The sequence below is a fragment of the Triticum dicoccoides genome, chromosome 6B, assembly GCF_002162155.2.
Source record: "Triticum dicoccoides isolate Atlit2015 ecotype Zavitan chromosome 6B, WEW_v2.0, whole genome shotgun sequence".
Classification (NCBI taxonomy): domain Eukaryota; kingdom Viridiplantae; phylum Streptophyta; class Magnoliopsida; order Poales; family Poaceae; genus Triticum; species Triticum dicoccoides.
Genome location: NC_041391.1, coordinates 20,594,261 through 20,621,313, shown reverse-complemented (window position 1 = coordinate 20,621,313; position 27,053 = coordinate 20,594,261). Strand labels below are relative to the sequence as shown.

Here is a 27,053-nt window from a genome sequence, read left to right as displayed (position 1 = left end):
AATACTACCAGGACTAAGTTCATGATAAATTAAAGTTCAATTAATCATATTACTTAGGAACTCCCACTTAGACAGACATCTCTCTAGTCATCTAAGTGATCACGTGATCCAAATCAACTAAACCATAACCGATCATCACGTGAGATGGAGTAGTTTTCAATGGTGAACATCACTATGTTGATCATATCTACTATATGATTCACGCTCGACCTTTCAGTCTCCGTGTTCTGAGGCCATATCTGCATATGCTAGGCTCGTCAAGTTTAACCTGAGTATTCTGCGTGTGCAAAACTGGCTTGCACCCGTTGTAGATGGACGTAGAGCTTATCACACCCAATCATCACGTGGTGTCTGGGCACGACGAACTTTGGCAATGGTGCATACTCAGGGAGAACACTTCTTGATAATTTTAGTGAGAGATCATCTTAAAATGCTACCGTTAATCAAAGTAAGATAAGATGCATAAAGGATAAACATCACATGCAATCAATATAAGTGATATGATATGGCCATCATCATCTTGTGCTTGTGATCTCCATCTCCGAAGCACCGTCATGATCACCATCGTCACCAGCGCGACACCTTGATCTCCATCGTAGCATCGTTGTCGTCTCGCCAACTATTGCTTCTACGACTATCGCTACCGCTTAGTGATAAAGTAAAGCAATTACAGGGCGTTTGCATTTCATACAATAAAGCGACAACCATATGGCTCCAGCCAGTTGCCGATAACTTCGGTTACAAAACATGATCATCTCATACAATAAAATATAGCATCATGTCTTGACCATATCACATCACAACATGCCCTGCAAAAACAAGTTAGACGTCCTCTACTTTGTTGTTGCAAGTTTTACGTGGCTGCTACGGGCTTAGCAAGAACCGTTCTTACCTACGCATCAAAAACCACAACGATAGTTCGTCAAGTTAGTGCTGTTTTAACCTTCGCAAGGACCGGGCGTAGCCACACTCGATTCAGCTAAAGTGAGAGAGACAGATACACGCCAGTCACCTTTAAGCACGAGTGCTCGTAACGGTGAAACCAGTCTCGCGTAAGCGTACGCGTAATGTCGGTCCGGGCCGCTTCATCTCACAATACCGCCGAACCAAAGTATGACATGCTGGTAAGCAGTATGACTTGTATCGCCCACAACTCACTTGTGTTCTACTCGTGCATATGACATCTACGCATAAAACCTGGCTCGGATGCCACTGTTGGGGAACGTAGTAATTTCAAAATTTTCCTACGCACACGCAAGATCATGGTGATGCATAGCAACAAGAGGGGAGAGTGTTCGTCCATGTACCCTCGTAGACCGTAAGCGGAAGCGTTATGACAACGCGGTTGATGTAGTCGTACGTCTTCACAATCCGACCGATCCAAGCACCGAACATACGGCACCTCCGAGTTCAGCACACGTTCAGCTCAATGATGATCCTCGGGCTCCGATCCAGCAAAGCTTCGGGGATGAGTTCCGTCAGCACGACGGCATGGTGACGATGATGATGTTCTACCAGCGCAGGGCTTCGCCTAAACTCCGCGACGATATGACCGAGGTGGAATATGGTGGAGGGGGGCACCGCACACGGCTAAGGAACGATCCGTAGATCAACTTGTGTGTCCATGGGGTGCCCCCTGCCCCCGTATATAAAGGAGGGAGGGGGGAGGCCGGCCGGCCCTTGTTGGGCGCGCCAGGAGGAGGAGTCCTCCTCCTAGTAGGAGTAGGACTCCTCCTTTCCTACTCCTACTAGGAGGGGAAGGAAGGGGGAGAGGAGGGGAAGGAAAGAGGGGGGCGCCGCCCCCCCCCCCTCCTAGTCCAATTCAGACCAGAGGGAGAGGGGGCGCGTGGCCCTTCCTGGCCGCCCCTCTCTCTTCCCACCAAGGCCCATGTGGCCCATTAACTCTCCGGGGGGGTTCCGGTAACCCTCCGGCACTCCGGTTTTCTCCGAAATCACCCGGAACACTTCCGGTGTCCGAATATAGTCGTCCAATATATAAATCTTTATGTCTCAACCATTTGGAGACTCCTCGTCATGTTCGTGATAACATCCGGGACTCCGAACAAACTTCGGTACATCAAAACTTGTAAACTATCATCGTAACATTAAGCGTGCGGACCCTACGGGTTCGAGAACTATGTAGACATGACCTAGAACTATTCTCGGTCAATAACCAATAGCGGAACCTGGATGCCCATATTGGTTCCTACATATTCTACGAAGATCTTTATCGGTCAAACCGCATAACAACATACGTTGTTCCCTTTGTCATCGGTATGTTACTTGCCCGAGATTTGATCGTCGGTATCCAATACCTAGTTCAATCTCGTTACCGGCAAGTCTCTTTACTCGTTTTGTAACACATCATCTTATAACTAACTCATTAGTTACAATGCTTGCAAGGCTTAAGTGATGAGTATTACCGAGAGGGCCCAGAGATACCTCTCCGACAATCGGAGTGATAAAAACTAATCTCGAATTATGCCAACCCAACATGTACCTTCGGAAACACCTATAGAGCACCTTTATAATCACCCAGTTACGTTGTGACGTTTGGTAGCACACAAAGTGTTCTTCCGGTAAATGTGAGTTGCACAATCTCATAGTTGCAGGAACTTTGTATAAGTCATGAAGAAAGCAATAGCAACATACTAAACGATCAAGTGCTAGGCTAACGGAATGGGTCATGTCAATCACATCATTCTCATAATGATGTGATCCCATTAATCAAATGACAACACATGTCTATGGTTAGGAAACATAATCATCTTTGATTAATGAGCTAGTCAAGTAGAGGCATACTAGTGACTTTATGTTTGTCTATGTATTCACACATGTATTATGTTTCCGGTTAATACAATTCTAGCATGAATAATAAACATTTATCATGATATAAGGAAATAAAAATAACTTTATTATTGCCTCTAGGGCATATTTCCTTCAAAATAATGGGACAAAAGTCATCTTGTGGGGAACAAAGAACAAGAAAATCAGTAGGATATTTAACTTTCCCACACAAGACTTCGACGTCTCTAACAATCCCAACTGGTTTAATGGTGTCCCTATTAGCAAGCTTAATGGTAACATCAATATCTTCTATTTCAGCGGGTGCAATATCATGCATACTTTCTTTATATAAGTCATAGGGTATTGCACTAGCACTAGCACCCATATCACATAAGCCATGATAACAATGATCTCGTATTTTAACAGAAATAACAAGCATGCCTACAACAGGTCTATGTATCTTAGCATCTGGTCTAACAATATTAGCAGTCTCACCACAGAAATAAATAGCATGCCCATCTAAATTATCATCCAAGAGATCTTTAACCATAGCAATACTAGGTTCAACTTTGATTTGCTCAGGAGGTGTAAAAGTTCTAGTATTACTCTTATGAACAATAGTCGAAGTTTTAGCATGATCCTTTATCCTAACAGGAAAAGGGGGTTTCTCAACATAAGTAGTAGGAACAATAGGATCATTATAAGTGACAGTCTTTTCTTCAACTGTAATAGGTGCAACTACCTTTACTTCAATGGGAGGATTATATTTAAACCACTTCTCCTTAGGGAGATCAACGTGAGTAGCAAAGGATTCACAAAAAGAAGCTACTATCTTAGAGTCAAGTCCATACTTAGCGCTAAATCCACGAAAAACATCGGTATCCATAAAAGATTTAACACAATCAAACTTAGGTGTTATACCTGACTCCTTACCATTGTCGGAACCCCAATCTTCAGAGTTGCATTTAATTCTTTCCAATAAATCCCATTTGAATTCAATAGTCTTCAGCATATAAGTACCAGCACAGGAAGTATCGAGCATGTTGCGATCATTGGGAGAAAGCCGAGCATAATTTTTTTGAATAATCATTTCTCTGGAGAGCTCATGATTGGGGCATGAATATAACATTGACTTAAGCCTCCCCAAGCTTGAGCGATGCTTTCTCCTTCACGAGGCCAGAATTTATATATGTAATTACGATCACGATGAACAAGATGCATAGGATAGAACTTCTGGTGAAATTCCAACTTCAATTGTTTATAATTCCAAGATCCCGTATCATCACATAGCCTATACCATGTCAATGCATCTCCCTTCAAAGATAAAGAGAAGACCTTCCTTTTGAAAACATCATCGGGAATACCTGCAAGCTTAAATAATCCACAAACTTCATCCACAAAGATAAGTGTAAACCGGGATGCAATGTTCCATCTCCTGCAAAGGGATTAGCTAGCAGTTTCTCTATCATACCTGAAGGAATCTCAAAGTAAATATTTTCAGTAGGTTCAGTAGGTTGAGGAGAAACTCTTTGCTCTTCTGGTCGGGGTGAAGATACCCCGAACAAGCCCCTCAAAGGATTAGTTTCCATAGTAACAAGTGACAGAAAATTTCAGCACACTATATAAATGTTTCCTTACCAAGTTCCACTCACCAAAGGCGCTTCACTCCCCGGCAACGGCGCCAGAAAAGAGTCTTGATGAACCACAAGTGTAGGGGATCTATCGTAGTACTTTCGATAGGTAAGAGTGTCGAACCCAACAAGGAGTAGAAGGAAATGACAAGCGGTTTTCAGTAAGGTTTTCTCTGCAAGCACTGAAATTGTAGGTAATAGATAGTTTTGTGATAAGATAAATTGTAACGAGTAACAAGAAATGAAAGTAAATAAAGTGCAGCAAGGTGGCCAAATCCTTTTTGTAGAAAAGGACAAGCCTGGACAATTTCTTATAATTAGAAAAGAGCTCCCGAGGACACATGGGAATTATCGTCAAGCTAGCTTTCATCACGCTCATATGATTTGCATTCGGTACTTTGATAATTTGATATGTGGGTGGACCGGTGCTTGGGTACTGCCCTTACTTGGACAAGCAACCCACTTATTATTAACCCCTATTGCAAGCATCCGCAACTACGAAAGAAGTATTAAGGTAAACCTAGCCACAGCATTAGACATATGGATCCAAATCAGCCCCTTACGAAGCAACACATAAACTAGGGTTTAAGCTTCTGTCACTCTAGCAACCCATCATCTACTTATTACTCCCCAATGCCTTCCTCTAGGCCCAAATAATGGTGAAGTGTCATGTAGTCGACGTTCACATAAACACCCGCTAGAGGAAAGACAACATACATCTCATCCAAATATCGAACGAATACCAAATTCACATGACTACTAATAGCAAGACTCCACCCATGTCCTCAGGAACAAACGTAACTAGTCACAAAGCATATTCATGTTCATAATTAGAGGAGTAATAATATGCATTAAGGATCTAAACATATGATCTTCCACCAAATAAACCAATTAGCATCAACTACAAGGAGTAATCAACACTACTAGCAACCCATAGGTACCAATTTGTGGTTTTGGATACAATGAACTAGGGTTTGAGAGGAGATGGTGCTAGTGAAGATGTTGATGGAGATTGACCCCCCCCCCTCCCGATGAGAGGATCGTTGGTGATGACAATGGTGCTGATTTGCCCTTCCCGGAGGGAAGTTTCCCCGGCAGAACAGCTCTGCCGTAGCCCTAGATTGGTTCTGCCAAGGTTCCGCTTTGTGGAGGCGGAGTTTCGTCCCGTAAGCTTGCCTCTGATTTTTTTTCCAGGGTAAAAGCCTTCATATAGAAGAAGATGGGCATCGGAGGGCCACCAGGGGGCCCAGGAGATAGGGGGCGCGCCCAGTAGGGGTGGGCGCGCCCCCACCCTCCTGGCGAGGGTGTGGGCCCCCTCTGGTGCTTTCTTTGCTCAATAATTCTTATTAATTCCAAAACTGACATCCGTGGAGTTTCATGATTATTGGAGCTATGCAGAATAGGTTTCCAATATTTGCTCCTTTTCCAGCCAGAATTCTAGCTGCCGGCATTCCCCCTCTTCATGGTAAAACTTGTAAAATAAGAGAGAATAGCCATAAGTATTGAGACATAATGTGTAATAATAGCCCATAATGCAATAAATATCGATATAAAAGCATGATGCAAAATGGACGTATCACAATCCAGGAGACTTGGAGTAGACGTCAGGGAAGCTTGGAGGTGGCCACGAGGGTCCAGGGCGCACCCCCCACCCTCGTGGGCCCCTCGTGGCTCCCCTGACTGACTTCTTTCACCTATATATATCCATATACCCTAAAAACATCGGGGAACACAATAGATCGGGAGTTCCGCTGCCGCAAGCCTCTGTTGCCACCAATAACCAATCGGGACCCTGTTTCGGCACCCTGCCGGAGCGGGGGGGGGTCCCTCACTGGTAGCCATCTTGATCATCTCGGTGCTCTCCATGACGAGGAGGGAGTAGTTCACCCTCGGGGCTGAGGGTATGTACCAGTAGCTATGTGTTTGATCTCTCTCTCCCTCTCTCTCGTGTTCTTGAGGTGATACGATCTTGATGTATCGCTAGCTTTGCTATTATAGTTGGATCTTATGATGTTTCTCCCCCTCTACTCTCTTGTAATGGATTGAGTTTTCCCTTTGAAGTTATCTTATCGTATTGAGTCTTTAAGGATTTGAGAACACTTGATGTATGTCTTGCCGTGCTTATCTATGGTGACAATGGGATATTCACGTGATCTACTTGATGTATGTTTTAGTGATCAACTTGCGGGTTCAGTGAACTTATGCATAGGGGTTGGCACACGTTTTCGTCTTGACTCTCCGGTAGAAACTTTGAGGCACTCTTTGAAGTACTTTGTGTTGGTTTGAATAGATGGATCTGAGATTGTGTGATGCATATCGTATAATCATACCCACGGATACTTGAGGTGACATTGGAGTATCTAGGTGACATTAGGGTTTTGGTTGATTTGTGTCTTAAGGTGTTATTCTAGTATGAACTCTATGATAGATCGAATGGAAAGAATAGCTTCGTGTTATTTTACTACGGACTCTTGAATAGATCGATCAGAAAGGATAACTTTGAGGTGGTTTCGTACCCTACAATAATCTCTTCGTTTGTTCTCCACTATTAGTGACTTTGGAGTGACTCTTTGTTGCATGTTGAGGGATAGTTATATGATCCAATTATGTTATTATTGTTGAGAGAACTTGCACTAGTGAAAGTATGAACCCTAGGCCTTGTTTCCTAGCATTGCAATACCGTTTACGCTCACTTTTATCATTAGTTACCTTGCTGTTTTTATATTTTCAGATTACAAAAACCTTTATCTACCATCCATATTGCACTTGTATCACCATCTCTTCGCTGAACTAGTGCACCTATACAATTCACCATTGTATTGGGTGTGTTGGGGACACAAGAGACTCTTTGTTATTTGGTTGCAGGGTTGTTTGAGAGAGACCATCTTCATCCTACGCCTCCCATGGATTGATAAACCTTAGGTCATCCACTTGAGGGAAATTTGCTACTGTCCTACAAACCTCTGCACTTGGAGGCCCAACAACGTCTACAAGAAGAATGTTGCGTAGTAGACATCACAGCACTACTGCTAAGTGGTCCCATGGCAACCGACAGGGGCTACACGTAGTAGTAGCGGCTGGCTAGAACCAGTGCTACTGCTAGAGATATAGCAGTAGCGCTGGGCCTCCAGCCAGCGTTACTACTAATGACACCTTATCCTCTCCCCCGCTGGCCCAATCGATCACTCTCCCTCCCACACTCTCATCTCTCTCTCTCTCTCGTCCAACCGCGCGGTGCCATCGCCCGCCGCCATCGCCCGGTATGTCTCCCTCCCTTCTCCTTCCATCCCTCTCTTCTCCCTCCCTCCCTCCGACCCTGCCTCTCCCTCCATACCCTGCCCTTCTCCCTCCCTGCTCCTTCCCTTCATCCCTCGCCTTCTCCCTCCCAGCCCTCTCCCTCTGATCCTCTCCCTCCCTCTATTCCTCCTGCATTGCATAGATACATGGATAAATAGATGAATGGATAGATAGATAGATAGATAGATAGATAGATAGATGGTTAGAACAATGGTTCTTTTTTGATATATTGTGTAGATAGACAAATGGATGGATAGTTGGATGGGTGGATATATAGATAGATGGATGGATGGATGGATAGATGTTAGGGTTAGAACTAGGGGATTTTTAGTAAATGTATAGGTCTTTTCATTTTTTTAGGGTTAGAACTAGGTTTTACCAATTTTTAGATTTGGAACTAGGTTTAGACAAATGGATGGATAGATGTACAGTAAAAATTATTAGGGTTAGAACTAGGTTTTATAAGTTTAGGAGACAGTTTTAGACATAGGGTTTCACTAAGTCCTAGGATGATGATAATAATGTTTTTTGTTTATATTTTGTTTTTGCATAAATAAAGGAGCCCATGTCGTCGCCGTCGTCATCCCCGTCATGGGACCCCTCCGACCTCGAGGTGAGACTAGCCAAATATCCATGTCAATATGAGTCTTATAAGATATTTTGAAATGCAATGACCATCAAGTTTGAATGCAAATAGGATACGTTTTCCGAGTGGCCTATGTTTTGCCGGAATGTTGATTAATTTCCGTTCCGGCAAATTTCAGGCGCTCGATATGTCCTTTTTTAGCAAAGGTCATGCTGGATTTTTCCGTGAATTTTGGCATGACTTGTGCTAGAATATGTAGGAAATATCGAGTGGCCTGGATTTTCTAGGAAGATAATTAAACGACATTTTGGGTTGACTTTAAGTCTACCGAGGCTCCATACATGAGAGAGGATGAAACCCGACTGTTGTCGTGGGGGTCGTTTCTCCTTCTTCTCCTTGTGCTAGACCTTTGTTAGGCACTAGGGGAAGGAGGAGTAACGACCATCACCGACGGTCAAAAAATCAGTGAGGGAGTGTGTCCACCATATATGAGAGAACGAAGAAGAATGCCGACTGTTGTCCTGGGGGTCGCTTCTCCTTCGTTTCCATGTGCTAGACATTTTGGTTTAATGCAGGGGGGACGAAGGGAGGAGCGACCGTCACCAATGGTCGAATATATACACCACGTGGCTGAGAGTTTAAAAAAAGACTCGGACCGATAGTCAACGTGTGTTGAATAATAATGATCTAATTTAGTTTTTGTAGTACATATATTGAATTTTAGAAGTTTAATCTTTGAATTATGAACATAGGAAATATCGTCGGACGAAAGTCCCGAGGAGTGCTCCTGGTGCGGCGACAACCGGGGTTTCTGCGACAGGCCTCACTTGGTAGAAGGTCGGCGCTTCAATATTAAGCTCGAGGAGGCCTTCGATTGTGAAATGGTACGCTACGACGCAAAGTGTTTTTTTCGTAATTAAGCTCGACTTCTACTACTTCAATGTGTAATTTTCATATTTTACAATTCGACTAGCTTATCCCATGCCATGCAAGAAGCTATGTCTTGGAGAGGATGGGTTTTGAAGATCATGAGAGGAATGAAACAAAGAAAATTCACCTAAGGGCCCATCATGGTATGGATTTTGAGGTAAATCTATACAATTCTGAGAGCGTATCCAATTTTGGTTGCCCGGAGTGGGAAGCACTTTGCAAGATGTATGATTTTCAAGAGGGTATGTTTGTCACCATGGATCTTGGTGATCCTGACATCGAGGATGACAATTTGGACATTTGTGTCCTTGTTGATATACTTCCAATTATACCGCTATGTGAGTTTCTCAAACATAGTTATTAACTAATTTATATTGTTTATTTCAAAATAGTTGACTGCTTATTTCCATTGATAGCTTATTTTCATTCTTCAAAGAATGTGAAGATGGTAGACAGAACCTACTACACCGATGGCTCTGAGTTAACTTATCAGGATAAAAAATCATCGTGTCGCATTTTGTAAGGATCTTGAGAATTCCAATGTCTATTATCAAACTCCTCCACATTATGGTCAATATGTGCCACTAGTGCACGAGTTGAACTATGCTAACATCCATGGAGATCTCATGGTAAGATTTTTAAGTATTACGACATATGTGCATCTTTTGCATAAATTCTTCTAAAACTGAACTACATTGCTAACTACGAAGTTATTACTATGTTTTTCAACAGATAATCCCGTAGGAGTGTGTGCCTCATCTGATGTTTCCCAAAGGTCGCCTTGATGTTTTGAATATACAGCCAGGTCATCCTACGAATCACTCTTGTTCATATCGGATTTCTAAAAGCAATGAAGACATGACCATCAAAAATTGGAACAAATGTATGGCCACTCCTAAGGAGGTACTTGGAAACAACATTAGGCGAAGTGCAAAAATTGGAGACAGGATAATCTCCATTCTCCATAATGGAGAGTCAGGGCCTATCTTGTTTTATGCTATTTTACCTAAGAGAAGGTAGTAGGTTCTAGCTAATACTCATGATCATGTGCGATCATGTGCTAAGAACAACTAAGTAGGATTGGTTAGATGACTACGATGATGATGTGGTATTGAGTAGAAGTTGTATGATCGATGATGATGAGTAGGACTTGATATTCTGATACCAATGATGAGTTATTTATTAATGTGATCGATGATGCATGATGCTAAGTTGTTATATGAGCATGATGAGTTATTATATATATCAGTAGGTGAAATGAACATGGAATAGATCAAGTGGAGGCAGCATGTGGTGTACATCAAAAGTACTAGTAATCCAAACTAGATCAAGTTTGGATTAGTAGTACTCTCGACATGCACCACACGTTGCCTCCACTTGAATCTACTCCACGTTCATTTCACCCACTGTTATATATAATAACTAATCATGGTCATAAAATCATATGATGAAAGTACTATATATAAAACCACAATGAAAATAAGTTGCAATTTAAAAAATACAGGAAAAGGTAGCAGCAACGCTTTTCTATAGAAATGCTACTGCTACTTACAACTATCAGCAGCGCTTTTTCCAGCATGAGCGCTACTGTTAACTAGATATAGCAGTAGCGCTGGCATTCTAGCACTGCTGCTAAGAGTTAGCTGTAGCGCCTTAGTAGTAGCGCTGGCTCAAGCGCTACTAGTAACTCTAAAACCAGCGCTGCTAATAGGGTTTTTCCTAGTAGTGCATGGTTGGTCGCGAGGTGATGAGGAGAGGTCCACGGTCAGTATGCCTGCTAGCGACCAAGGAGGGGGAGGTCCAGCCAGAGTTGCTACTAGAGCAGACAGGAGGGAGGCCTTGGTGGCGCTGCCTCTCATGGTAGGGATGGGGGAAGGTTAGGCTGGTGCCACTGCTCGTGGCGGGGAAGGGGGAGCGGTCCGTTCGGCGTTGCTGCTCGTGGCAGAGAGGGGGAAAGTCATGTCGTCGAAGTGTGTGTGAGAGAGAAGGTGGTCGAGCGTTTTCGATTTCTAGAGGGTATATCCCATTTTGGGCTTTACAAAGCGGTTTATCGGACTACAAGGCGATCAAAACCTTTCTTCTGTTTGTTGGGGCCATCTCAACCCCTATGTAAATATGTAAACTACTTTTCGTTACCTCCCTTCTGTTAATGAAAATTACACCGTAGGGGATTCCACTACTGTTTCCCTTAAAAAAAAGACGATCGAAACCGGCCCAGCCGTACCGAGCACTGGTAACATCTTCGCTAAGCGGTGTAATCGAGAGACGGTCGAAAATTGCCAAACCAAATGCGTCTTAGGTATTTATCATGTCTTGACGTTGTTTTAACATCAATCTCCCCCAAAAGAATCACATGAATTGTATTCTCTGTGTACTTCTTGATGTTGTTTCTACATAGTTGTGTTGTTTCTCGTAGAAACCCACGGTCACTTACCTAGTATGAGGAAAATTCCTGAAGGGAAATTATTATTGGATTAACTTGAAGCCTAAAAGCTGCCTCCAATAAATGAATATGGCCCTAAAATTAAAAGGCTGCCTCCAATAAATGAATATGACAATAGGGATTTGTGAATCAGAGGATGTAGAAGCTAGAAAACTTCACATTAATTTTAAAAAAAAATGCATCCACGCACAGACATAGATATGTGAAGGAAACATCTTGTCCTCATAATGGTTTTTGGATCATGGGGATCAAGTGGATTTGGTATGGGCCTTTGTGAAGAACTCAGGTTAGATAATACATAAAGGAGTTTCTAAAAAAAAGATAATACATAAAGGACTTCGGGAACCGAGGGTTACTTGCTTGTTTAGTTAGTAAAGGATTGATGAAAAACATTATCAAACATTCTCGAAGAGGGCGAACACGCTCCCTCATATGGTGCCTGGCCGCTCATAATAAGCGGGTGGGAGGCGGGCACAAAGTTAGGGAGTCAATATGACAGGACCGAAGAGAAACAAAATGATTAGTCCATGTTGGATATGAGGTTTACTTCACCCAGTGACTGCAAAGATAATTTGAAAATATATCGAACAAATTTTGATGCTTAAGGGGAATTATTCTATGATGCAAGATGCAGACAATAGAAAGTTTTGCATTCATTTTCCAGAAAAAGTGCAATCACACACACAAACATATATATTATTCGAATCTAGTAACCTCACGACATGTAAAGGATGTATAGATCCACTTAGGTTTTTATGTAGACGTCGTTGGCAGGAAAGCTGGCCGTCGACATTCGTGATCCTTACAGATTCTTTGGACCAGAGGGAAACATGTTGGTTCATTCACACAGCCAAGTTCCTGGCAACATTCAAGACCAATAAGGGTCTTGTCTCCAGAAGATATAACCCGTGTGAGCTCTTCCTTGCAGTGTGAAGTAACCGCATTCAATGATCACCAGCAAAGGAAGTAGAAGCCACAATGAGAATGATGACGAATCACGTACACCAGGAGAGAGGCTGGAGTGCCATCCTTGTTTCTTTTTTTATTTAGCAGGAAGAGGAAGATAGAGGCTGATGAATGGGTTTCCGTTCCCGTTCAATATATAGCAAACATGCGTAAGCTTTTGGCCAGCAAAGGCGGAGTTTATGGGCATTAATTGACTTCTAAATTTTCCATGATGATCTACTCTAGTTAGGCCAGGACTATGGCCCTGTTTGATTCATAAGTCCTAAGACTTTTTCTAGTCCTAACTAAAAAGTTCCTAGTCCCTAAAAAGTCTCTTCATGTTTGTTTTCAGAGACTAAAAAGTCTTTAGTCCCTTTCTAGAGGTTATAAAATGACCATGTTGCCCCTAGTATATAAAAAAATAACAATCAAACAACATCATGGGGTGGCGGGCCAATGGATACATGCATGGAGGGGGATTGTTGGAAAAGTCCCAAAAAGACTCTCCTTGAGAGTCTTCTTCATTTAGTCCCAAATGCCTAGTTTAGTCCCTAAAAAGTACCTTCCGTTTGGTAAAAGAGTCTCTAAGAGGGACTTTTTTTAGTCCCTACACAAAAAAATCCCTGGAAACAAATACCCCCTATATTAGGATCTTATTAATAAATAGTAATTATACTGTAGTAATGATTTGACCAGGGAACCAACCTGTGGTTGGATGGTTAGAGGGACTGTGGTATCCCCAGTCCACCAGGTTCAAATCCTGGTGCTCGCATTTATTTTAGGATTTCTGGCTATGCGCATTCAGTATGATATGCTGGCTCAGTCTTTCGGAGGTGCTCATATGAGTAAGGTGTCTGAGCGCTTGCGTTAATTTGGCCATACTTAGGCTAGTCATAGCACGGAATAACTTAGACTAGTATGTTACTACCTACGCAGTGGATAGCAGAGGCGGAGACCGGGGTAGGGGGGAGCGGGCTAGATCCAACCTTTTTCAGGGGTAAGGCCTAGTTACATCATGTGGTTGATCAAACCACACATGACCCCATGGTTCGAGCCCCCTAGTGACCCCATGGTTCGAGCCCCCATGGTTCGAGCCCCCTAGTATATAAAAAAATAACAATCAAACAACATCATGGGGTGGCGGGCCAATGGATACATGCATGGAGGGGGATTGTTGGAAAAGTCCCAAAAAGTCCCAAAAAGACTCTCCTTGAGAGTCTTCTTCATTTAGTCCCAAATGCCTAGTTTAGTCCCTAAAAAGTACCTTCCGTTTGGTAAAAGAGTCTCTAAGAGGGACTTTTTCTAGTCCCTACACAAAAAAATCCCTGGAAACAAATACCCCCTATATTAGGATCTTATTAATAAATAGTAATTATATTGTAGTAATGATTTGGCCAGGGAACCAACCTGTGGTTGGATGGTTAGAGGGACTGTGGTATCCCCAGTCCACCAGGTTCAAATCCTGGTGCTCGCATTTATTTTAGGATTTCTGGCTATGCGCATTCAGTATGATATGCTTGCTCAGTCTTTCGGAGGTGCTCATATGAGTAAGGTGTGCTGAGCGCTTGCGTTAATTTGGCCATACTTAGGCTAGTCATAGCACGGAGTAACTTAGACTAGTATGTTACTACCTACGCAGTGGATAGCAGAGGCGGAGACCGGGGTAGGGGGGAGCGGGCTAGATCCAACCTTTTTCAGGGGTAAGGCCTAGTTACATCATGTGGTTGATCAAACCACACATGACCCCATGGTTCGAGCCCCCTAGTGACCCCATGGTTCGAGCCCCCATGGTTCGAGCCCCCTAGTATATAAAAAAATAACAATCAAACAACATCATGGGGTGGCGGGCCAATGGATACATGCATGGAGGGGGATTGTTGGAAAAGTCCCAAAAAGTCCCAAAAAGACTCTCCTTGAGAGTCTTCTTCATTTAGTCCCAAATGCCTAGTTTAGTCCCTAAAAAGTACCTTCCGTTTGGTAAAAGAGTCTCTAAGAGGGACTTTTTCTAGTCCCTACACAAAAAAATCCCTGGAAACAAATACCCCCTATATTAGGATCTTATTAATAAATAGTAATTATATTGTAGTAATGATTTGGCCAGGGAACCAACCTGTGGTTGGATGGTTAGAGGGACTGTGGTATCCCCAGTCCACCAGGTTCAAATCCTGGTGCTCGCATTTATTTTAGGATTTCTGGCTATGCGCATTCAGTATGATATGCTGGCTCAGTCTTTCGGAGGTGCTCATATGAGTAAGGTGTGCTGAGCGCTTGCGTTAATTTGGCCATACTTAGGCTAGTCATAGCACGGAGTAACTTAGACTAGTATGTTACTACCTACGCAGTGGATAGCAGAGGCGGAGACCGGGGTAGGGGGGAGCGGGCTAGATCCAACCTTTTTCAGGGGTAAGGCCTAGTTACATCATGTGGTTGATCAAACCACACATGACCCCATGGTTCGAGCCCCCTAGTGAGTTGCAGCGGGACTGGGAATTCCCTATACGCCGCTTATTGCGGCGACTAGTCGCGGCTTCGCACAGGGGTGCAGCTCACACTAGGCCGGCCCATTCGGGTTCCTCCTCGCGAGATAAAAGAATCGCTCAAAAACAGCACGCGCCATGTATCGAACCTCTAACCTCCTGTGGATATACACGCCGCGCTAACCACCACGACAGGGGCATGCAAGTGAAAGAAAAACAACGCCATACTTGAAGATGTGCCAGCGAGGGATGATGTGGGCCGGCCCGACCACCGATTTTACCATAACCTTTCAAGAGGTTTCTGAACCGTTTTTTTTTTGGTTTTGGGAACTTTCTAGGAAGTTCCTGAACCGGGTTTTTTGCCGTTCCGATTTCTTTTTTTTTTGTTTCATTTTCTCTTTATCTCCTTTTCCTGTTTTTTCTTTCCTTTTTTATTTTCGTTTCTATTTCAAAAAATACTCATGTTTCTTGAAAATTATTCGCATATTTATAAAAAAGTTTGCATTTTACAAAACTTGCGAGTTTCAAAAAATTCTCGTTTTTCAAAAAATGGTTGGGTATTCAAAAATTGTTCACATTTTCAAATTTCTTCCGTAGTTTCAAAAATTGTTCGCGTTTAAAAAAACCTTTAGTTTTTCGAATTTCTGTTTCTTTACTTCATTTTTTCTATTTCTTTGTAATTCCTTTTTCTTCTATTTCTTGTACTTGAGAATTTCAAAGTATGTTCAAAAATTCAAAAAATGCTCAGGACTTCAAAAATGTTTCTGTTATTATCTTTTGTTCACAAAGTCAAAAAACAATTCTCCATTTTTCATAAAAATATTCGCATATTTAGAAAAAATGTTCACCTTTAAAATATTATTCATAATATAAAAAAATGTTCGTGTTTTCAAATTTTCTTCTGGAGTGTGAAAAATGTTCCTCTTTCAAAATTCATTCACAATTCTAAGAAAAATGTATTCCAATTTTGTTCTGTAGTTTCAAAAAATGTTTCCATTTCAAAAAAAATCACAATTTTCGAAAATGTGTCTATTTCTATTTTGTTTGGGAGTTTCAAAAAATGTTCACAATTTTTTATAAGTGTTTAAATTTTCCAATTTTCTTCAGGTTTTTCCATGTTTTTAAATGGTTGCGTATCCAAATTTTGTTTTTGAATTTGAAAAAGGTTCATCTTCTTTTTTTGTTTTTTCTTCTTATTTTCTCCTGTTCCCTTTTCGTTTTTAAGAATATTGTCAAAGCTTTAAAAAATGTTCGTGATTTCAGAAAAACTCTCCCTTTTTTCAAAAAAGTCTGCAAATTTAAAACATGTTTTCGTTTTTCCAATTTTTGTTCTGTGTTTGAAAAAATGTTCTTGTTTCAAAATTTGTTCATGAATTCCAAAAATATTAGCGTTTCCAAATTTTTGTGCAGAGTTTCAATAAACGTTCCCTTTATCAAAAATTTGTTCACATATTCAAAATTGTTCATGATTTTCAAAAAATGTTCAGTTTATCAAAATTGTTAAAAAATTTCAAAAATATTCAAAATATACTAGAAAAACTTTATATACAAAAACATTAAAGTTTTGACTGAGATGATACATTTTTACCAGGCAATATAGAAATCCTATATTTTTATTACAAATTTTCTACTTGAATGGTAAAACTTTCTACTCGGAAACAAGCAGTTGGCTTACACAGTACATTCTATTCAGCAATATAGACTCTCTAATCGGGGACTATAAACTCAACCAAACCCACACATTTTTACTCAAATACAAATATCCTTTCACTTAGGTGACCGTACTTCCTAATCAAAAAATATAAACTTTCCAGTAAGAAATAATAAACTTTTGCATTAGAAAATAAAACACATAAGTACTTTTAATACTTCCATGGTCATTTGTTTTACTTTGCAAATTGTCTATGGCCACCACTAATTAACACATAAAAATATCATAACAATGTGTGCTCTTTTTGTTTGAAGGGGAGCACGGTCATGTCATGAGCAGCTTGGAATGGGTCAGCACTTGAACGGTGACCGTAGTGGACCAATGTGGGGATCACAAAGGCAAGCAACCCACGCCACCACAATAAAAAGGAAGATAAAAGCAGGTGGCCCACAGTTATTGCACACTGTGACAGTTACCATTTTTGGTTTAAATGGCCAGGCTGGCTGGTCATTTATTTTTGGGGTAGGTGCCAGAAGCAGTTTCTTCACTTGCCTGAAACGTAAGCAATTAAAGGATGAGTGTCGCAATTTCGTCGGTGACTTCACCTCACCGTCCCTGGCATCGACCTGCACTTCTTCTCCCCTAACCCCAGTTTGACCAGCGTTCCCCAACATCAATGGCGGCGGTATCCAAGGTGCTCGAGGACGACAACCTCCTCACTGAGATCCTCCTCCGCACCGTCTTCACCACCACCCTTCTCAACTCCGCCCTCGTATGCACACGCTGGCTCGCCCATGTCTCCGACCGCGCCTTCCTCCATCGATTTCGTGAGATCCACCCGCCCCGCCTTCTTGGCTTCTACATCAACAAAGGTGAGCACACCCCAAACTTCATCCCAATACTGCCTCAGCCCCGTGAACTCACTGCTGTCATCCAACGCGCAACCTCTAGCTTTGGCACCTATCAGAGAGTACCGTCGGTACCAACCTACATCCTTGGTTGCCGGAATGGCAACGTCCTCATTAGGCAGCATGATGAAATTGGAACCACGTTTGCAGTGCACAAAGTGGTGTGTCCTGAGAGAGGCATGGACATCCTCCCACCATTTCCACGCCCCCAATCTCAGTACTTATTCGACGGCACTACTTACTCTAAAATCCTGCCCAAAGAAGAAGGGGATGAATTGTCTTACTTGTATGTGTTGATGCACCAAACAAGGGACGGAAAACACAGGGTATACATATATATCTTGAAACATGGCATATGGCGCATGAATCATAGCTTGATCGTACAGCAGCCCCCTCGTCCATGGTCAGTACTTAAATCTGTGTTGTCCAGCAATAAAATCTATGTGCCAGCTGGATGGAGCAACATTATTGTCTTGGATTTGGTGGCCTCAAGTTTCTCCATAATTGAGCTCCCGGAAGGGATGGAATATGGTGAGAGAAACACCATATTGTCACAGGCCGATGATGTTGCTGGTGTATATCTAATCCTTGTCAAGAAGTTTCAACTTCGCATCTGGCTCCACAACGGGTACACATGGTTGCTGATGGACACCGTTTATTTGCGTGAGATGTTTGTTGATTTGAGTGTGTCAGATGGCAATGCTTCTCTCCTTATAAACCAGGCAGGAGACAATGCTGAGTTTGTGTTCTTGGACATGGGTCGATGCACATTCCTCTTGGACATCAAGTGCAGAACAATGCATAAGGTGTATGAGAAGGAAGACGGTGATAAATTTTTCTGTGAAATCCATCCTCTTATGATGATATGGCCTCCTGTATTTCATGCACCCAAGGATGATCCTGCAAGGTTTGTTTTTAGTCTTCATATAATCTATTGTCTTGTTGAGGTTATAATGTTTTTGAATTGTACACTCTATCAATCTATTTTGTATTATGTTGCTTTGTCTTGTTGTGTGCTTTAAATCTAAAATCTGTAGCTTAGATCAATATACGAACAATATTCAGTGTAGTTGTGGAATGAATGGCATTGACAAACTATTGGTCCTCTATTATTTTAGTTAATTGTTCATCAATAGTCATGGTGTAGTACATTCATGGAATGGTGGTAGGTACATAATTGATTCCTCGGGCCATTTTAGGAAGACTAGTAAGCAACAATTGAGATGTTTTATGTACTTGTAGCATGATTTATAAATGCTACAATTGGTTTTTTTGCTTTTTGGTCATGACTATTGTTGTTGTCTTGGGTTATATATCCGGGATATTAGAGGGATGGATTAGCAGCTGAAGAATGGAAGTTCATGTAATAGATCTTCTTCATTTCTCATATATTGATATCACATTATATGAATTCTTATCACCAGTAAGCTGTCCTTGAACGGTGAACCTCACTCATGTTACTCTGGATGTGGATACTTGTAGTTTTTTTAGAATAATATAGTTTTTCTTTTTGCGAGAAAGGATACGGTAGTGTCATGGTATAAAATTTCCATGTATGTCTATTTAAGCATGCAATTATACACACCTATCAGTTCTGGATAGCATAGTTTACACCGGCACACTTGTGTTGTAAATGTTTTTCAATTTAGATATACCACCATGATATTTTTGCCCTACATGTCAAGTGTACAATCCAGTCTAGAAACTCCCCCTTGGTGACTTTTACCCTCATTGACTATTGTTTCTTTACTTTTCACGTTGTAGAAGGAAAAATACACCACGTTTGGGGTATGGAAGCATCTACTCATCATTGCTTGGTCAATTATATCATTCTGCATTTTGAGTGACACATAACATTTGAATGTTGTTGCACAATTACTTGCCTTGTCAATTTGTCTTGTTCCACTTGTGCTTAATCGTCTTCATCCCTGATCCTTTGTGCTTTCCCATTTTGTTTGGAACAGAAATGCCATGCTCAGGCTCAAGATCAAGGATATGGATGGACACTAGCTATCTGCACTACCAATAAACTAGAGCTCCATCGTAGATGAGTTGAGAATAAATGCATCCCAAAGTTTCTCCTTAGTTGTGATGGATGACATGTGACAACCTGGAAAGTTTTGACCACCTGTTTTCAATATCTAGAGCTACCTACCTGGTTTCGATCCTTTCTGGAGTTTAAGACCTATTATTATTATTATGCTTGATTATCATGATATATCTTTTGCAAGATTTTCTTCACCTTGTTATTACCTCTGATAGCCCTAGTCTTGTATCATGATTTATGCCTGTTGTCTACTCTATTGTATCTGGAAAGCAAGAAATGGGGGAAGACTGGAGAGAGAGAGAGAGAGAGAGAGAGAGAGAGAGAGAGAGAGAAGATGACAACATCAACTCTGTTGTTTGCCCCAAATTGTTGTTTCTCCCAAATCATATGCATGCTGCCACTTTAGGTAGGTGCTATGCAGATGGTTGCAAACCTGATTGAGTCAACCTGCTCAATAATGGAGCCCATGAATCTGCTGCAATTTGTTGTACATCACTCTCAACCTTCATCAGAACCTGGCCCTCTCCTTCACAGGGCTACTCATAATCCAAGCCGCAATTGCTATATACTCCCAGTGGCTAATCTCAAGCTCATAGCTTTCTTCTGGCAATATACAGTGTGAAGCACCTGCAAATTTCTCAATATCTGCTTCCCCCATCAAACATGGCATTCCATACAATAAAATCTGAAGATAATGCTGAATCAGCAGTTGCGTACGCGGTTTTTATTAGTTTTTTATGATTTTTGGGTCGGTTACCTTAATTAATTGGACCAACTCTCTTCTTCAGCTTGCAATGTGGAAGCTCCCCGCCCTCTGACAAGGTTTCATAAAAAAGTTTAATAAAAGGTTTATAGATTTGAGAAAAGTTCAGATTTGGGAAAAGAATCACGATTTTTTTTAAAGTTCATGCATTTTATAAAAGTTCACAAATTTGAAAAAGGCCACGGACAAAAAAATCATGAATTTGGAAAAGGTCCACGAACTTTGAAAAAATTCATGGATTTACGGAAAAGTGAAAATTGATAAATGTTCATGAATTTTAGGCGAAAACTTCACAAATGTGAAAAAAATCACGGATATGGAAAACATCCATGATTTAGAAAACGTTTTTGAAAAACATTCACGAATTTGAAAAAAGTTCTTGAGTTTGAAAGGAGTTCATGCATTTTGAGAAATAAATGGAAATATGAAAAATGAAAAAGGGGGAATTAAGAAAAAACATGAACAAAAAGGAAATAAAAAGAGAAGAAAATGTAATTGAAAGATGAAATAAAGAAACAGAAAAACGAAGAAAGAAAAAGAAAAAAACAAAGAAAAAGCAAACAGAAAAAACCAATGAAAACCCGGTTCAAAAACCTTCTAGAAGGTTCCCTAAACCGTTCAGGAACCCTCCAGAAGGTTCCCAAAACCGGGATGCTGTAGCGCCTGCGCTATCTCCTCACTTGGCCGGCCCATCTTGATTGCTAGTCACGCAGCGAGCGTGCAATAGGGTTTTCCCTTATATAGGCCCAGCCCCAGTCATACAAGAAGTCCAGTTGGCCAGGCCTCAGCCCATACAGAACCAATTATCCAACAGAACTCTCCATCGCCAGTTCGCTCCAGCCCGGTACTGGATTTTGATTTTGACAAGATCGCTCTCCATCGTTCGCTAAACAAAAACATCGCTCTCCATCATAACGATGGACGATCGCTCTGACCATCTGATGGTTTTAGTTCAAATTTGAACGAACACCACGACGAGTAAATCGAAATGGAGGGAGTAGATCTAAAAAAATCACGTTCATGCTGCGCCGCCAACCCTTCTCGATTGCTCGAGTCCACTGTCCACCAGACACGCCCAGGCGACCGGTGTTCCAAATCTCCAATCGCTCCCCTCATTGCAGCGGTCCTTTCTGGGTCCCCTCCACCGGTCCATCTCCACAACCGACTGGATAGGTAATGTTAAGTTTCTAGTATAATATAAATTTCTCTCCTAGTTCTTTCTTATGAGCCGAAATCAATGAATTGGTAATCTTAAATTGTAGTATGACTTTAGTCAACTTTGTTTCATTCTTGTTTTTTAACGAGGAATCAAAGATGAAGAAGACCCAAACAATTCCTTTGTGCCGTTTTTCTTCTACCTATGGTATTTAGTGTTATTTCTAGCCCCTTAATTTTAGCCCCAGGCTTTGAGAAATCCTGGCTCCACCTCTACCGCCGCCGACCAGATAGCCCCCGCCCTTCCGACGCCATGCCCCACGCCGGATCCACGCCCGGCGCCTCGAAACCTCCTAGGATGCTCGCGGTGCAGTGTGTGGGTCTCCGCCGCCACGCCGCTCTCCTCTCAGCCCGGCCGGTCTCCCCACCAAGAACCCGATCGATGGCGCCTCCTCTGCCCCGCGAACGAGGTGGCCGCCGCACCTCCCGCAAGCAGCAACAACAACTAGCACGCATGCACAGTGCTCGGTGTTGCAAGAAGTACTTTGTCTACTGCGGATCTAGGTGTGCGTTGATTGGCCGGTTGTTCGCGGTCGAATGCGGACATACAAGCAAAGGAGCTAGTTACGTTGTTGAATCAATTCTAGCCAGCGGCTAGACATACCATATACGGCGGTCGCCTACTTGAAGCTGAGGGAGGGCCCCGACTGCCGGCGTTGACCGCCTCGGTGTCGGTGGTGGCGGAGGGTGTCCTGCAGGGCGGCTGCTCCCGGCGGCGTGCTGTTCGTCGCCATTGGCTCCATGCCTTCATGCGCAACGACCGGCACGCGGAGCAGCTGCGACCACCTAGCGGCGGCGGGCGGGATTCCGACAGCTCATGGGCACAGTGCTACAGTTTTATGCACGGGAGCTGATCGCTTTTGCTTTTCGAAGAAAGGGTGTCTATGTAAAATTTCAGGGACTATTTGGTAAATTTAGACCAACCCCCCCCCCCTCCGTGAACTGTTATGCCACGTAAGCGAAATGTGGGACCCACCTTCTGTAAATTCATGTTTTTTGCTAATCTAGCCTTCAATATGGTGGGGTTTCTTATAGTTAACTCAGTTGCTCGTTGTGAGACAAGAACTTGCGTTTTCGATTTTGCATCGTTTTTTCTTGCAACTGATGGTGGTGCCCATGACCTGATCGGTCGAATTATTGGTGAGAAAACAACTGTGGATTTACCATTGTTCGACCTTATCCATTTTCCTTCAGAAAATTGACCCTGACACACAAAAACCATACAAGATCGACCCGTTGATTGAAATTTTCATTAGTCGACGCAAAAAATTCACATGGAAAGAAACTTTTAACCATTGCATTGCCAGCATTCTGATACTTTGATAAATGCCGTTTGCGGCCATGGCTTGGATTTCGAATTAACCATTTTTTGCAGTGTAATTTTGCCGTAATTACTTTTTCAAAGTGGCATCTTTCGAATAGTCAGAGTTGACAGTACTATGCGGATTATTCACGTCAAGATAAGTGCAAGGTCAAAACAAAGCAGAAGAAGCTATCCAGTTATGAGTGAAGGATGATGATCTGAGTGCATGACACATCACCACCCTCACCCAATCCCAGATAGACTAGCACACACTTTAAACCGGTCTTACATTAGTACTCCCTCCGTCCGGAAATACTTGTCATCAAAATGAATAAAAGTGGATGTATCTAAATGTATTTTAGTTCTAGATACATTTCTTTTTATTCATTTTGATGACAAGTATTTTCGGACAGAGGGAGTAGTTAACAATATAAGAGCAAGTATACCGAGTATTAATTTTTGAGCTCGAGCTCATGTACGCTATAGCAACCATTTTTTTTAAACTCCCTCCAATCCATATGAATAGTCACGGACTTAATAAGTCAGCAACAATTAATATGAATGGCGGGAGTACTTATTTTGTTTTCATTTAGCCTATTGAGAAAATCACACAAAAAAATATTTTACAAAAGTGTGAACATATTTTTAGGTTTTTTATTTTTTTTGAAAATTTTAACCTTTTTGAAAATGTCTATGATTATTTTTTATGGAAAATGCGATAATTTTTTGGAAGGTGAACATTTTTTGAGATTTTTTTGTTTTTTAAAACACGAACATATTTTGGAATTCCATACATTTCTTGGAAACAAATCAAAACAATATTTTTCTGTAAGTATGAACTTTTTAAAGCTCGGACGAAAATTTTGAAATTCTGAATATTTTTTGGATTTTCTTAGAAGATAAAAAACAATTCAAAAATAACGGAGACACGCCAGAACCGTCTAGAATGTTTATAAATAAAATTTGTAAAAACCCGTACAAAACCTTTCGGTAGGTTTGCTGAGTGGCTGCTCGGCCATACCCCTATGTTCGACCAAACTAGGCTTAAAAAAACTGTCTTATATTTTGGCACGGAGGGAGCATGTGTTTTGACCAGGTTGAGATGAAAAAAAATGTAAAATAAGAATGACTTGTATGTTTAATCAAACACGTGATTTTGTTGCAGTGGCCACATGTAAGTAAGATCATCGTCCTCTCGTTGCGTCGAGAGCGTGATACGGTGTGCTGGAAAACAGCAGCAGGTCCCGACGTTGTGTGCAGCTCATCGTGCCAGGACAAGCAGAGGCGGTTAGCCGGTCGAGGAGAGGATAGGGGGGCATGGCACGTCACGCTCCCGACCCCCGTATCTATCCCACGGTTTCAAATAGCCCGCTATAGCTACGCTATAGCACGCTATAGCGTTTATAAAAAGTCTTGCGCTAAGAGACTTTGGTCAAAATAAATGAACAAACATTTTAAATAGCACGCTATAGTTCCGCTATAGCATACTATAGCATTTGGAAGAGGTCCGGCGCTAAGATGCTTAGCGCGCTATTTAAAACTATTCTATCCTCTATCCCTCCGTCTGGCCCATCTCACCTGCACCACCACGGCAACCAATCAATCAATCAACCAGTCGACCTCCTCCGCTCCACTCCACCAGCTAGTCACTCGCTCACTCAGCTGCACCAGCTAGTGAACCGGGGCGAGCCTCGCTTTCACGGAGCACGCGGAAGCCAGCCAGAGAAAGAAAGAAACGGAGCGAGAGGGGAACGGAGGGAGGCCGGGCATGGCGACGCCGGAGCGCGCGCGGGGGGGCCGGGGCAACGCGACGGCCACCGCGATCGCGACCAACCGGTGGGGGCCCTACTCGGGCGCGGGCGACTTCGCGGGCAACATGGCCATCATCCTCGCCTCCCTGCTCGCCGCGCTCGCGCTCGCCCTCGCGCTCCACGCCGGCGTCCGGTGCCTGCTCCGCCGCCGCCGGCAACGGCAGCAGGAGGGGCTGGGCGTCGACGGCGGGGAGGACCCGGAGAAGCCGGCCGTGCCGGCGCCGCCCCCGCTGCCTCCGCTGCTGGTGTACTCGGCGTCCGGGACGCGGCTGGCGGGCGCGGCGGCGCACGAGTGCGCCATCTGTCTGGCCGAGTTCGCGGACGGCGACGCCGTGCGCGCCATGCCGGCGTGCGGCCACGGCTTCCACGCGCGCTGCATCGACCGCTGGCTCGCCGTGCCCGCCCCCGCCGCGGGGTCACGCCGCCCCTCCTGCCCGACCTGCCGCGCGCCCGCCGCAGCCGTGGCGCAGCCGCCGCCCTGACGCACGCCGCGCGCGGAACGTTTCCATTGCTGGCAAGTGCTCCGATTTGCTCCGTTCGGGTCTCTCTTCTCCCGCTCTCAGCTTCTTCTGTCCTTGTTCTTTACTTCTTTTTTCCAATGAGTGAGTTTGCCCCGTGTGTAAATAGACTCGTCAAGCTAGGGATTTGAGTTTCGAACTGGCTCCATCCATGAGTTAATTTATCAGTAAGAAAAGACATCCCCAGGTCCTTCTTTATATATCTCCGGCAGTGTTCGGCAGCCCAGCACTCAGTGACTGGCAAGGCCAAGAACCTGCACAACCACACTAGCCGATCAACCGGAGCCTTGTGCGCAGCGATGAAGTGTGGTGTGGTGAAGCTTCTACTGTCTGAGCCACGTGAAGGTTCGGTCTATCGTGCCGTACGTGTGACTAGCAGTGAGCACGCGCCGCGCCCCGGCAGGCGCCAGCCGCCCCGGTGGGGGAGAGAGACGCGCGGCGTAGGAGCGCGTGGACGGCAGGACGGGGACGCCGCCGCGCGCGCCGGCCGGTGAGCAGGGGCGGAGACAGGGGGGTGCGAGCAGGGGCTAGACACCCTCACACCCCCCCATCGATCGGGGACGCCGCCGGTGACCTAAGGGCGGCCGTCGTTCTCGTCGGAGGATAATAACGGTGCGGTGCCGGCAGTGGCAGGTCGCCGTTCCGATTTCGGTTGATCGGTCCATTCAGATAAGGTCTGTGGCGGGCAACCCACCCATGATGCGATGCGTGTCTTGTCAACAAAGGGGAAGGAATGAGTGAGTGAGTGGACCGGCACGCCCACACTGCCGCGGTGGTATGAATGCGTGAGAGCGACGATGGTGGGCTCATTCAACGCCGTCACAGTAGACGTGTGTGTGCGATGAAGCTTCTAGAGAGAGCAAATCCTTTTTACGTACGTACGTACGGTGTTGATCCATCGATTACGGGGTGGATGGATGGGTGATGATGTGGGCGTGTGTGTCAGTGCGAGTGTTCTCTGTATCGTACTCGTACTATAAATAAAACAAGCTAACCCATGCAAGGCTTCCACCACGTGGCCCAAGCTGGACGTACGTGGATACACTCTTTCTTTAAAAGAGAAAACTTCGGATCTATCCATCTTCAATCACGTCGTGTGTACTATCTACGCTTATTTTACTCCGCATATGAGATTCGTCTTGATTAAAATTTCGTAAACTTTCACCTTGTGTTGTATAAAGAAAATATCAACATCAGGTAAAAAAAAGGAAATATCAACAACTACGATACCAAAGTCATACAGTATGGAAATTAAACGCACGACGCATATAATAATACCGATTTTGTATCGTGGATGTTAAATATTTTTTCCGTAAAGTCGGTCTAACATTATGAATAGTTTTGGCTTCAAACAGATCTTACATGCGGAGTAAAAAGGACCGGAGGGAGTATATATGTGCGGTGATGTAATTGTGTACATACTGACGTACATATATACATCTTTCCTTTGTACGTAGGTCATATCTCATGAGTTGTACTTTTTTCGTTTATTTCTTTTCTGTTTGTGACTTGTTCCATTATATATGCTTATAATGAAACCCGGCTCCTTTGTCGGAGGCGTATGGAAAATTTAAAATGAAATCATGTACTCCCTCCGTCCCAAAATAAGTGTCTTAACTTTGTACTAGAGTTAGTACAAAGTTGTACTAAGATTGAGACACTTATTTTGGGACAGATGGAGTATATAATAAGACGATGTAAATAAGTTATAAATATCAAAATATTATATTATCGTTAAGTT

The 27,053-nt window shown here is 43.2% G+C and overlaps 2 protein-coding genes across 2 annotated transcripts; both read left to right on the top strand.

Annotated features, from left to right (window-relative positions):
- The first annotated feature begins 17,372 nt into the window (after positions 1-17,372).
- Positions 17,373-19,887, top strand: LOC119324866. The gene is made up of 2 exons (XM_037598637.1): positions 17,373-18,562; positions 19,620-19,887. The coding sequence occupies exons 1-2, from the start codon at positions 17,424-17,426 to the stop codon at positions 19,663-19,665; spliced, it is 1,185 nt and encodes a 394-aa protein (XP_037454534.1). The 5' UTR covers positions 17,373-17,423; the 3' UTR covers positions 19,666-19,887.
- Positions 19,888-24,553: 4,666 nt separating this feature from the next.
- LOC119321784 (RING-H2 finger protein ATL79-like) lies at positions 24,554-25,403 on the top strand. Its single transcript, XM_037595326.1, has one exon. It carries the CDS (start codon positions 24,752-24,754, stop codon positions 25,274-25,276), a length of 525 nt encoding a protein of 174 aa, XP_037451223.1. The 5' UTR covers positions 24,554-24,751; the 3' UTR covers positions 25,277-25,403.
- Positions 25,404-27,053: the final 1,650 nt, after the last annotated feature.

Excerpts from the sequence above, each read along its gene's own strand:
- LOC119324866 (XM_037598637.1), top strand. The coding sequence starts at position 17,424 with ATGGCGGCGGTATCCAAGGTGCTCGAGGACGACAACCTCCTCACTGAG. Across the intron at positions 18,563-19,619 it reads CCCAAGGATGATCCTGCAAG|AAATGCCATGCTCAGGCTCA; the intron begins GTTTGTTTTTAG and ends TGTTTGGAACAG.
- LOC119321784 (XM_037595326.1), top strand. The coding sequence starts at position 24,752 with ATGGCGACGCCGGAGCGCGCGCGGGGGGGCCGGGGCAACGCGACGGCC.